Genomic DNA, 13,288 nt, shown 5'->3' on the forward strand with positions numbered 1-13,288 from the left:
CGATGGCGGGCAGGCAGGGCGCCGGGCGCGGCGAGGTTACCGTGATGATCGGTTGAAAGTGACTTCGATCAGCTGACCGCGGAAATTATAATTTCCGGAGCGGAGCCCACCTTCGTGTGACGCGCCAATAATTTTGCGTCTTTTTAAAGTTGCGCGAGGTGACCTGAGCGTATTACGCGTAATTGGCCGCTGTCAAATTTGACAGAACAACGGCTGTTAGAAAGCATGCGCGAGCTGGCAATCACGATGATTATTGGCGAAACGAGGCGCCCGTGAGAAGCCGCGCATGCTCAAGAAAATATAATTATTCGGCGGAACGGTTGCGACACCGTTAATTGTTTATATTTCGAGCGTGTTTTTATACGACAGGATAATTTGTGTCGCGATATGTTTTCCAGAAAAAAACATATAAAAAACGATATGCCTGTTGACTTGCGATCGGAAGCGAATATTCTAGAATATTCCAGTAAAAAATATAATATTTTATTACACAAGTAGTTTTCTATTATGCGTTTCAAACATTCCCGCCCGCCTTGTCGCACAGTGACAACATATTGTGGTATTTCGGTCGCGGAATCGCAAGTCGATAGTGATCGATGGTGGGGCAGGCGCGCCGGCGCGGCGAGGTTCACGTGATGATCGCGTGTAAAGTGAATCGATCAGCTGAGCCGCGGAAACACGTGGTGATCACGTGTTGCGAATCGATCAGCTGAAACGGCGAAAGTATGTGGCAGATGTGAACGGCGAGTGACCGATGCAGTGAGCGGTGAAAACGAGACAAGTGTTATAGTGAGGTGGTGAGTGAAATGAGTGAAGCGTGACAGTTGATATGGTGCATGACGTGATGATCGTGTAGTGAGTGATGCTATGCGTCAACGTGCGGTGTAGGAACGTCGTTCACGCCCGGAAGAAACACGAGCTTGACGAGTGGGCGCACGAGCTCGGACGTGGCCGTTCGGATCGTCACTACGCGTGTAACTCCATCGTCCCCGGGATGCAAACGCGATATGCGAGCGAGGGGCCATCGGTTCGGGGGGGTGATCTCGGAGCGAACGAGGCAGAGATCGCCGACGTGGGGTGCAGGTGCATCCTTGAGCCACTTGGTGCGTGGGGCGAGTCCGTGCATGTATTCGGATGACCATCGCTGCCAGAAGTGATCCCTCATCCGCTGCAGATGACGCCAACGTGACAAGGTGGACACCGTCTGCTCTGTCAATGACGGTTCTGACAAGGCGAGGAGCGGTGTCCCGATGAGGAAGTGACCGGGGGTCAGCGCCGAAACGTCCTCTGGATCATCTGAGAGTGCCTGCAACGGACGTGAGTTAAGACAGGCTTCAATTTGTGCAAGGAGTGTGCTCAACTCCTCGAACGTGAGGGTGGTCGCGCCGATCACCCGACGGAGGTGGAACTTGGTCGACTTTACGGCGGCCTCCCATAAACCACCAAAATGCGGGGCCGCTGGCGGGTTGAAGTGCCAGCGGATTCCTTGAGCGGTGGCGGCAAGGATGACACTTTGACCTTCGGCTGTCGCTGCGTTGAAGAGACCTCGCAGCGTCCGATCTGCTCCGATGAAAGTCGTGCCACAGTCGCTGTAGATCTCAGCACACTCAGGAAATATAACTGTCTGTGTTCGCGAACGCGCTGCGTGAACAAAGGATCGCGCTGCACAAAGGCTGAGTCACTTTTTTGTAAAACAAAGACTTTAATAATATCACACACGTATTGACAAAATACTATAACAACTTATTACAAAACCTTAATTATCTTTACAGTGAAATCGGAATCAAAAATCAAAGTGCGGAATAGCGGCGGTCGTCAACGAATTTTGCGGTTTATCTGATAAGCGGTTTGCGATATGTTTTCACGACGGAAAAGCGATAATGCTGGCAAGCGGGGTGAGAGCTCCTCATTTATAATTTCCGGAGCGGAGCCCACCTTCGTGTGACGCGCCAATAATTTTGCGTCTTTTTAAAGTTGCGCGAGGTGACCTGAGCGTATTACGCGTAATTGGCCGCTGTCAAATTTGACAGAACAACGGCTGTTAGAAAGCATGCGCGAGCTGGCAATCACGATGATTATTGGCGAAACGAGGCGCCCGTGAGAAGCCGCGCATGCTCAAGAAAATATAATTATTCGGCGGAACGGTTGCGACACCGTTAATTGTTTATATTTCGAGCGTGTTTTTATACGACAGGATAATTTGTGTCGCGATATGTTTTCCAGAAAAAAACATATAAAAAACGATATGCCTGTTGACTTGCGATCGGAAGCGAATATTCTAGAATATTCCATTTAAAAATATAATATTTTATTACACAAGTAGTTTTCTATTATGCGTTTCAAACTGTCTGAAACGTTGTTTCAGTATTCCAAATCCATGCTCAACTGAAATTCTGCATTGACTGTGTATACGATTAAAATTTCTTTGGGCCTGTGTCAAATGTCCATTATCCCGATATGGAGTAATTAATTGGAGAAGGCATGGATATGCAGCATCTCCAAGAAGTATGCTTCCATCTAAAATAAAAGCATGTATATTTAAAATTAACAGCTAAGGCTAAGGCTGCTTTTTGATATTCATTCTGCTAGTTGAAAATCTATATTTTATATTATGTACTACAGATTTATAATACTGGCAGTAAATATCAAAACGTAGCCTATGAAAACATTTACAGTGAAGTATATATTTTAATCATAAATCTTACAGATATGGCAATGCATAGTCAACCACATCTACATACATAGAAATATTGAAAAATGTTTCTTTTTTTAATCTCCTCCGGACTTTCGAATACAGAAACTGTTGACGCATGTCATAAATTTGTATAATCAATAGACTCTTATATTAATCGCTCGTATATCAACGGAAAGGTTTGATCGTTCGAACCGACACACGACAACATTATCGACCTTGTTCACCATCCCATGTGATAAGAGTCACGCTGTCACGTGTACATTTTATTTACTCCTATTCTTTCGTCGCTCCGATTCGCCGAAACAAACATCCGATCCCGAGAAAGAGAGGATTCCGTGACGAAAACTCGGAACGCTCCCGAAAACCGAGAATCAGATCTCTGCGAACCGTGCTATCGATCAGCTGTAAATACAAGTAAACATATGTTCGTTGCTGTAATCACTTTCCTCTCGGAGCGAGCCTTCACGAGGCTGTACAAGCCAGCAGTCGATCAACAATAATTTGAATTAGAGCGACGCCGTCGCGCCTACTGATATCCACAACATTTTTTGGTCCTTCGAGCCGGATCGCTAACGAGAGGACGACAAGTCGTGAAGTACATCATCCAATTACATTTTGGCTGACTTTGATCACGACCTACGTTGTTTAACGCAGCAGCCGCCATTCCAATAATGGCTACCACCGCAAAGCTTTTGGAGCAACAGCTCGACCTTGTTAGATCGGTTGCAAATGCCGTATCTAATTTCAAAAAACTCGGCCACGCCAAGATGACGTCCACCGTGGCTGCAAACCGGATGGAACGCGTCAAGGAACAGTTCCGGGAGATTCGCGTCAACAACGCCAAGCTGTTAGTCCTCGCCGAGGCCGCTACGAAGACCACGCATCGATACTTCACCGAGGAGCTGTATCAACAAGCCGAGGTCCAGATGGATGCTGCCCTTGACTACCTGGCCGAATTTGCCATACCTCCCATTGCCGCCCCGCACATCAACATCATGGACGCTTCGAACGCAAGTACCGATTATCATCATGGTCCGCGCCCGGTCTCGCGTTTACCGCGAATCGAATTACCGAAATTTGACGGCTCTTTCGAACGATGGGAAACGTTCCGCGATAGATTTAAAGCAATGGTAATTGACGATCCGATTTTAACAAATGTAGAACGCCTGCATTACTTATGTTCAATCGTTACCGGAACGGCCAGCACTTCGCTGAGTCACTTAGCAGTCACCGATGCGAATTTCGAAGTCGCGTGGCAAATCTTATCGTCGCGCTTTAAAAATCAACGTCGAATCGTCAACTCCCATCTTTAAATTTTATTCTCGTTACCGTCGGCAACGCATGAAACCGCGAAAGAGTTGCAGACTCTGCGTGACACCACCAATACCACCGTACAAGCGCTGAAAAATCTAAAACGTCCCGTCGATACGTGGGACGATGTTCTCGTGTTCCTCGTTTCGCAAAAACTCGACAAAGCTTCGAGAAAAGCGTGGGAATTAAAAATGAGCGAATCGCAAAATTTACCGTCCTATTCTCAACTCGACAAATTTTTAGAGTCTCGCATTCGCGCGTTCGAAGTTATCGCCCCGACGAAAAACATCGAGTCAGCCGAGACTACCTCGTCAAAAATTAAATCGGCCAAATCCGTAGCATCACATACAACGGCCGTGAAGTTCGAATGCCCGGTCTGTAAGGGCCATTATCGTTTATTTCAATGTACACAATTTGCCGCTTATACGCCGGAGCGCCGTTTTGAATTTATTAAATCGAACCGCCGTTGTTATAATTGTTTCGCGGCAAACCTTGCGTTAAAGGATTGCACCAACAAGCATCGTTGTCGAGAATGTAAGCAAAAGCATCACACTCTCCTTCACCTTGGAAACCACGCAAAGTTACCGTATGCTGAATCGTCACATTCAAAAGAAGAGACGAAAAAAGACCAAGACAAAAACGTTGTCGCTCTTACCCTAACACGTTCAATGCCAGCTATTCCCGCCGTTCTGCTCGCTACAGCGCGCGTCCGCGTACATTCCGCGCACGGTCGCTTCATTCCCGCTCGCGCGCTTATCGATCCAGGATCGGCTGTGACACTCATTACGGAGAATCTTGCGCAATTACTCCGTCTTCCTCGAGTAAAGCAAAATTTAAGCGTTACTGGCGTTGGTCAAACAAAAACTTCCGCACGCTACGCAGCAAATATCAAAATTAGTCCCGTAAAAAGTAACAATCCCGCGTATTCGACGACGGCTTTAATATTGTGTTCGCTCGCGGAATACGTGCCACCTCCCGTTGCGTCTCACACTAAGTGGACGCACCTCGACGCCCTCGAATTAGCCGATCCTGATTTCCTGAGTCCTACGCTAATCGATATAATAATTGGAGCCGATATGTATGGAAATATTTATCGCGACGGTTCACACAAGGGAACACCACACGAACCGTTCGCGCAGAATACCGCGTTCGGCTGGATTCTCTCGGGTCCTACCGTCGAAACCTGCCCCCGCAATTCCGTACCCGCATATCATACTAACATTTCACCTAATCTTGAGCATACCTTAAAACAGTTCTGGGAACTCAAAGATATCCCAGCCCGCGTTCATCCGAGTCCGGAAGACACCCAATGTGAGGAGCATTTTGTGACGACTCACTACCGCACCATGGAAGGACGCTACGTCGTGCGTCTTCCCTTTAGAAATGGCCCGCCTCGCGACCTTGGAGACTCTCGATTCGCCGCGTTGAAGAGTCTCGAACGGCTCGAACGTCGTTTTCGAACCGACCCATCGTTAGCAACGGAATACACCGCATTCCTTACCGAGTACGCAAACCTAGGTCATATGACTAAGATAAATCCTACCGAATTTCCCGCCCAAGCTCCCGCGTACTACATTCCACACCGTGCCGTGATCCGTGAACATAGCAATACAACCCGACTTCGTGTTGTGTTTAACGCGTCGTGCAACACCGCCACCGGCAAATCATTAAATAGCGCTCTTCATGTAGGAGCAAAATTGCAAACCGATCTAGTAGCGGTCGTCCTCCAATGGCGACAACCTCGATTTGCACTATCAGCGGACATCGCCAAAATGTATAGGCAGATTTTAGTACACCCTCTCGATACGATGTATCAATGCCTCTTATGGCGATCGTCTCCGACGGCTCAGGTCGACGAATACCGACTTCTTACCGTCACTTACGGCACCGCCGCTGCCCCATTCTTGGCCTTGCGAGTCTTACGGCAATTAGCCGAGGACGAAGGCTCACAGTTTCCGCTCGCGGTACCGGTTCTATTACAGCAAACGTACGTCGACGACTGTACTTTCGGCGCCGACGACCTTGAAACTGCCAAACAAACACGAGATCAGTTAATTTCGTTGCTATCTCAAGGCTGTTTTCGTTTGCGTAAGTGGGCGAGCAATTGCCCTACGCTCCTTGAAGATCTCGATCCTTCCGACCATGGACTCGCAACCAACAAAGATTTGCACGATCACGATTCCATTAAAATTCTCGGAGTTACCTGGAAACCGGAACACGATATCTTCACCTTTCAAGTTTCGAATTTAATAACAGTCGCGAAAACTAAGCGCGGAATATTATCAGTCATCGCGCAACTCTTCGACCCACTCGGGTGGGTAGCTCCCGTTATCGTAACCGCGAAAATTTTCCTGCAGCATCTCTGGTTGACGAAGTCTGATTGGGATGACGAGCTTCCCGCCGAGATGTTGCGCGAATGGGAAACATTTCAATTGACGTTGCCTCTCCTTGAGCAGTTAACTATTCCGCGCTGGACGCAGTATCATCCGAACAACAGAATTGAATTACACGGATTCGCAGACGCCTCCACGCGAGCGTATGCGGCAGCGCTTTACCTCCGTGTCATTTCGGGCGACGGTTGCATTACCAATACTCTGATCCTCGCTAAGTCTAAAGTCGCGCCGCTCAAAACCATTAGCGTCCCGCGTTTGGAGCTTTGCGCTGCGCTCCTACTAGCACAACTCATAGATTTCGCTCGTTCTGCTCTTCACCTTCCCGATATCGATTATTGGTGTTGGAGCGTTTCCATGGTCGTCCTCGCTTGGATACGTCAAAGTCCCTCGCGGTGGAAGACGTTTGTCGCGAATAGAGTCTCAAAAATGCAACAGCTTCTTCCCAATGGAAAATGGAATCACGTGCCCACGCACGACAACCCCGCAGATTGCGCATCTCGCGGTACCGACCCTGCCTCTCTTATTAATCACCAACTTTGGTGGCACGGCCCACCATGGTTATCACATTCGTTCAATCAATGGCCAGTAATATCCGACATCCCGGCAACGCATAGTGAATTACGCGATTCAAAAGCTTGCGCGACATGCTCGGTAAACCATTGGGAGCTTGAATCCCGATTTTCCTCGTGGCCGAAATTACTGCGCGTCACCGCGTATATCCTTCGTTTCGTTCGCAACGCTCGTACCCAGACGAAAACACAATGCGATGCCTCTCACTCGCACCCGCATGCTCTCCGGTCCGATGAGCTGGTCGCCGCTCATAATTTTTGGATTCGACGGATTCAACTCAATCTATTTGCTGACGACATAGCTCGCCTAAAACAACTACGTTGCGTCTCAAAAACTAGTCCATTTGCTTCGCTTTCTCCTTACATAGACAGAGACAGCTTGTTACGCGTTCGAGGCCGATTAAAGCACGCAAGCCTGTCAGATGACGCTAAACATCCGCTAATTTTAAAATCACATCCATTGGTCCACCTCCTTATTAAACAGATTCATGTTGCGGCCCTACACGCCGGTCCGCAACTCACACTCACGCTCCTGCGACAACAGTATTGGCTAATTCGCGCTCGCGCCACTGTGCGTACCGTCCTCTACCAATGTATTGTGTGCACACGGGAGAATGCACGCGTGCCCGAACAGCTTATGGGCGACCTGCCGGATTTCCGCGTGAACCCGACTTCACGCGCCTTTAATCATACCGGCGTCGATTACGCGGGTCCGTTACTAGTGCGTACGACTAAAGGTCGTGGTCATAAAGCCCAGAAGATTTGCCAATATTTTGTGGAAGTATGAACTTATTACATTCATAATTAATTACTGTATTTTAATCAAATATTTTTATATTTCTTATTCAATTCGGTTAAAATCGTAGATATTTTGTAGATATGAACTGGTAATTATCTATAGTTTCTGTTATCGATATCAGTAGGCGCGACGGCGTCGCTCTAATTCAAATTATTGTTGATCGACTGGTGGCTTGTACAGCCTCGTAAAGGCTCGCTCCGAGAGGAAAGTGATTACAGCAACGAACATATGTTTACTTGTATTTGCAGCTGATCGATAGCACGGTTCGCAGAGATCTGATTCTCGGTTTTCGGGAGCGTTCCGAGTTTTCGTCACGGAATCCCCTCTTTCTCGGGATCGGATGTTTGTTTCGGCGAATCGGAGCGACGAAAGAATAGGAATAAATAAAATGTACACGTGACAGCGTGACTCTTATCACATGGGATGGTGAACAAGGTCGATAATGTTGTCGTGTGTCGGTTCGAACGATCGAACCTTTCCGTTGATATACAAGCGATTAATATAAGAGTCTATTGATTATACAAATTTATGATATGCGTCAACATACCGTCCGCCTCGAATGTGATTGACATTCGATATGAATACAATATTTGCGGTCAATGAAATTTAACGTAAATTTACAATATTCAATCGGACAGTTACAATCCAATGCCGCCCACCATGGCGGAATGATGTTCGCTATCATTGTTGATGTCGACCGGAAGAAAACAAAGTTTTGTAATGGGGCGCTTGAACTCGGATTCAGCCGTTTTAACAGTAACGACTCGAACGAGCCGATCGCTGCCTGGATGGCATTTAACTATACGCCCAAGCTTCCATCGACTTGGAGGGGCAAGTGGATCGCGAAGTAAGACTAATCTACCGGGTGTGGCTAGAGTTTGTACAGAACGCCATTTAGGGCGTTGTTGTAAGGTATTCAAATACGTATCTTTCCATGCCTTCCAGACGCGTTCGCTTAATTGCTGCACTAGTTGCCAGCGAGATAAACGATTTTCGGCGAGTTCGAGTAAGCTCGGCTCCGGGATCGAGCTTAAGGATGCGCCGATCAAAAAATGACCCGGAGTCAGAGCGGTATAATCGTCTAAAGCGTCGGACACGGAAGCGATGGGACGAGAATTTAAGAAAAGTTCGATACGGCATAGTAATGTGGTTATCTCTTCGAACGTTAAGGTGTGCGTTCCAATAGCGCGTTTAATGTGATGTTTCACAGAGCGTACGGCAGCCTCCCATAGGCCTCCGAAATTGCGGCGCAGCGGGAGGTATGAAATGCCATGCAGTATTTTCTTGAGCTATGTAATTTTGAAATGCTGGATCACGCGTGGCTGCATGGAAGGAGGCCGTAAGCTCTTGATTGGCACCTTGAAACGTGGTACCGTGATCGGAGTACATTGCATGCGGAATGCCACGACGTGCGGTAAAACGATGATACGCGGCAAGGAACGACGCGGTAGTATAATCCGATACTGCGTCTAGGTGCAGTGCTTTCGTGGTCATGCATACAAAAATTGCGAGGTAAGCTTTTTGGGCTTTATGACCACGACCTTTAGTCGTACGTAGGTGCACTAGTAACGGACCCGCGTAATCGACGCCGGTATGATTAAAGGCGCGTGAAGTCGGGTTCACGCGGAAATCCGGCAGGTCGCCCATAAGCTGTTCGGGCACGCGTGCATTCTCCCGTGTGCACACAATACATTGGTAGAGGACGGTACGCACAGTGGCGCGAGCGCGAATTAGCCAATACTGTTGTCGCAGGAGCGTGAGTGTGAGTTGCGGACCGGCGTGTAGGGCCGCAACATGAATCTGTTTGATAAGGAGGTGGACCAATGGATGTGATTTTAAAATTAGCGGATGTTTAGCGTCATCTGACAGGCTTGCGTGCTTTAATCGGCCTCGAACGCGTAACAAGCTGTCTCTGTCTATGTAAGGAGAAAGCGAAGCTAATGGACTAGTTTTTGAGACGCAACGTAGTTGTTTTAGGCGAGCTATGTCGTCAGCAAATAGATTGAGTTGAATCCGTCGAATCCAAAAATTATGAGCGGCGACCAGCTCATCGGACCGGAGAGCATGCGGGTGCGAGTGAGAGGCATCGCATTGTGTTTTTGTCTGGGTACGAGCGTTGCGAACGTTATATCACGCATTTTTTGACGCTTTGTTTCAGGATCCTTTTGGTACTGATCACGCACCATCTGAAGTTTTGTTTCAGGATCCTTATGGTACTGATCACGCACCATCTGACGTTTTGTTTCAGAATCCTTATGGTACTGATCACGCATCATCTGACGTTTTGTTTCAGGATCCTTATGGTACTGATCACGCACCATCTGACGTTTTGTTTCAGGATCCTTATGGTACTGATCACGCACCATCTGACGTTTTGTTTCAGGATCCTTATGGTACTGATCATGCATTATCTGACGTTTTGTTTCAGGATCCTTATGGTACTGATCACGCATTATCTGACGTTTTGTTTCAGGATCCTTATGGTACTGATCACGCATTATCTGACGTTTTGTTGCAGGATTCATAAAATATTTTTCTTTGTGAGAAAAAGCATCTTTTTCGATTCGTTTCGAACGCTGTTCCTCAGTTTCCTTACTACGTGCAAGTCTTTTTCTCAGTGCATCCCTCTCTCGTCTTTTCAATGTCTCCAACGGCAGTAGCGTTAATGGAGCAATTGAATCATAGAGGTACGGAAAATGAGTTATTGTTTGTTTTTCAAACATTGCGGACAAATGAGGTCTTAGCAACGATTGATTATACGTCACGATGCAAGGATTTACGCCAAACAGAATAGATGTAACAATCGCAATTGCCATAGGACCACAATTATAACCGTCACCTTGCGACTGAACTTTAGGAAAAACTATTAGATTGTTTTGACAATCATGAAAGGGAAATAATCTGTCCACAAAAATTCGAATTTCTCCATTCAAATTATGTATATTTGCATTACGACTACCTTCATGAGAATCATATATAATAATAGATTTTGCATCGTAATGGCAAGCAACCCAATGTCCACCACCAAAATCACTGTGCAGTATTTGCAAATGCTTCTTCTTTGAAATATTCAGTGGAACAATCTGATCGGGAAATATTGTCAACCATACAGGTCGAGGTGCATAATCAGAATTGCTCTCGAGTAGCGCATGGAAACTGTCTATCATCGTTTCCGTCAACCATTCTTTGAAAGCCAAAATATTCTTTTCCTTATTGCCATAATGGAACTTGTGACACTGATGATCCATTTTCAGTTGTTTGGGACAGTTTTAGTTATAGATATACGGCGTTTGGGGCAGCCTTCTAGTGATGCAAGTATCAAATAAGATTTTTCTAATTAGACGCCTAGAGCAGGCGAAAGGTCTGAGATATTGCAGACTAAAATGCTACAAAAGCGAATACTGTTAATTTGGATGTGTAATAGACCCAAAACAAAAATACTTTTTCTAATTGTATAGGCGCCACGGGCAAGCCAAAAATCTGCGCTATTACAGACGAAAACGCTATAATAGCGAATAATTTTAGTTTGGATACGTAATAGGCCGAACAAAATTAATTTTTGTAATTGGATGCAGGCGTCTAGGGCAAGCCAAAATTCAGCGCTATTAGCAGCCGATGTTCTAATTCAGCGCTTATGGCAGCTTTTATACAGCGCCTGAGCAGCCGATTAATTTTTTTTTATTTTTCCGGATCTGTAAAATAAAAAAGTTATATAAATACATTATAAATTATTTTAATAAACATATGCAAAGATTCAAAATTATTACACTAATTAAACAATACTTCAGAAACTGCAGTTAAAAAGAAATGAAATTACATCTGTTCATTTTTCTTTTGTATAGTACTTGTAATTCACGTAATCACATTGACACGTCAAAATAGTATTTATTTATTATTATTGTAAATAAATCATCATTGCAGTAGACCTAAAATTTCTTAAAATTAAAAATCATAATCGAAAATTTGAAGTAAATCTAATTTTTTTTATAAATAGAAATATTCTATTTTTTTTTAATTTATCGATTCTTCACTATATATTTGATTCAATAATCTTACCTCAAGATTTTTATGCACAAAATGATGAATACCAATCGAAGTTAAATGCCTATCTTTGTTTTCCCTTTAAACTAAACAACTTTTGTCTGAAATTTTCCTATATACTTTCGAGATATTTAATAAGTACAAAATTTACTTATGAAATAGGTATTTCTGTACAAACAAGATTTATAAATACAGGATTTACTTACAGATTAAACAAGAATTTTTAAGAGGCATTGATGATTTATTGATAATAAAACTTCCTACGACATTTAAATAAACTTGTTAAATATGCAAGACGAAAAAATGTTTCAAACAAACACCATAGGATTTGAAGAAAGACAGATGATGCTGATATTCATTTGACCTTGCAGAGATCTTGAAAATTCCTGTTAACGTTAACCCACTAAACATGAAATATACATGCAATGTTTCAAATTGTTTCATTTAGATTTCAAATGATACATTTTACGTATTTGTTTTTGATATAATTCATAAATGTTACAATTGAAATATTTCATCATAGTATATATTAAAAATATTTCAAATGAAATATCTCAATTGATATATATTTAAAACATTCCAAAGTTATCGTTTTAGGTATATTTACAAAATAATAGTAAAATAAATATTTATGTACACGATTAGATAATCGCTTACATAATTTGGAAAATGGCAATCACGTATTACATTCAAATTGTGTTTATTTATTATAAATAAATTATTAGAGAGAAATATTGAAAAATATTGAATAACATAATTAGAATACGTTGTATATAAATATTTATATAAATGGTCTTGTTTTAAAATTGTATTATTATTTAAATGCTTAGAATGTATATATTTTGTTATTATATATTTATTTATATATTTATATTTTTTTTATATTGAAAAGATTCATTTTTCTTTTTCCTTTTTTTAAATTAATAAATTTTATTAAATATTTGTTTGCCAATTAAACAAAAATGTAATCGTACACCAGCAATTACTTTTCAAAATATTATTTTTCTTGTGTGTGAATAGTTTCATATAATATCTGGATTGCAAATATATATTGTTAATAATAATAGTTTTGTTGCATATCTATTATGCATATAATTTGGAAATAATATAATTTAATAATTAAAAATTGCAAACAGAATAATATATTCACATATTTATATTTATTATATTATATCTGCACATATTCATATTGATGAGATAATTGTTTATTATATAAAATCATGTGCGTGATAATTAAATATTTTCTATGCAATCAAATTAATAAGGAATATAATGATTTAACATGATTATATTCTAAATCTGTTGGTGAAAACGTTACGTGCAACAAATATATACAATTTAAGTTATTAAAATTTTATTATTTTTGTAAAATATCATTGACTTTGTAGAATACTTGAAAATATTACAATTCTATTTCTTAATAATAAATTAATTAAATTTAATAAAGGAAATAAAACATTTTATCGTGTTCTGATATTGG

At 43.0% G+C, this 13,288-nt stretch overlaps 2 protein-coding genes across 2 annotated transcripts; one reads left to right on the forward strand and one right to left on the reverse strand.

The window, feature by feature from the left end:
* Positions 1-4,674: 4,674 nt before the first annotated feature.
* LOC146721162 (uncharacterized) lies at positions 4,675-7,755 on the forward strand. Its single transcript, XM_085487337.1, has one exon. The coding sequence runs from the start codon at positions 4,675-4,677 to the stop codon at positions 7,753-7,755; it is 3,081 nt and encodes a 1,026-aa protein (XP_085343463.1).
* Positions 7,756-8,958: 1,203 nt separating this feature from the next.
* On the reverse strand, positions 8,959-11,015 carry LOC146721163 (uncharacterized). Its single transcript, XM_085487338.1, has 2 exons — positions 10,779-11,015; positions 8,959-9,870 (listed from the first exon to the last, which is right to left on the reverse strand). The coding sequence occupies exons 1-2, from the start codon at positions 11,013-11,015 to the stop codon at positions 8,959-8,961; spliced, it is 1,149 nt and encodes a 382-aa protein (XP_085343464.1).
* Positions 11,016-13,288: the final 2,273 nt, after the last annotated feature.

This window comes from Nylanderia fulva, unplaced genomic scaffold (assembly GCF_048542155.1).
Source record: "Nylanderia fulva isolate GAGA-0341 unplaced genomic scaffold, ASM4854215v1 Scaffold538, whole genome shotgun sequence".
NCBI lineage: Eukaryota > Metazoa > Arthropoda > Insecta > Hymenoptera > Formicidae > Nylanderia > Nylanderia fulva.

Bases quoted from the DNA above. Each gene is read 5' to 3' on its own strand.
- LOC146721162 (XM_085487337.1), top strand. From the start codon at position 4,675: ATGCCAGCTATTCCCGCCGTTCTGCTCGCTACAGCGCGCGTCCGCGTA.
- LOC146721163 (XM_085487338.1), bottom strand. From the start codon at position 11,015: ATGGATCATCAGTGTCACAAGTTCCATTATGGCAATAAGGAAAAGAAT. The intron at 9,871-10,778 runs GTTGCTTGCCAT...GCTCGTACCCAG, and splicing joins ATTTTGGTGGTGGACATTGG to ACAAAAACACAATGCGATGC.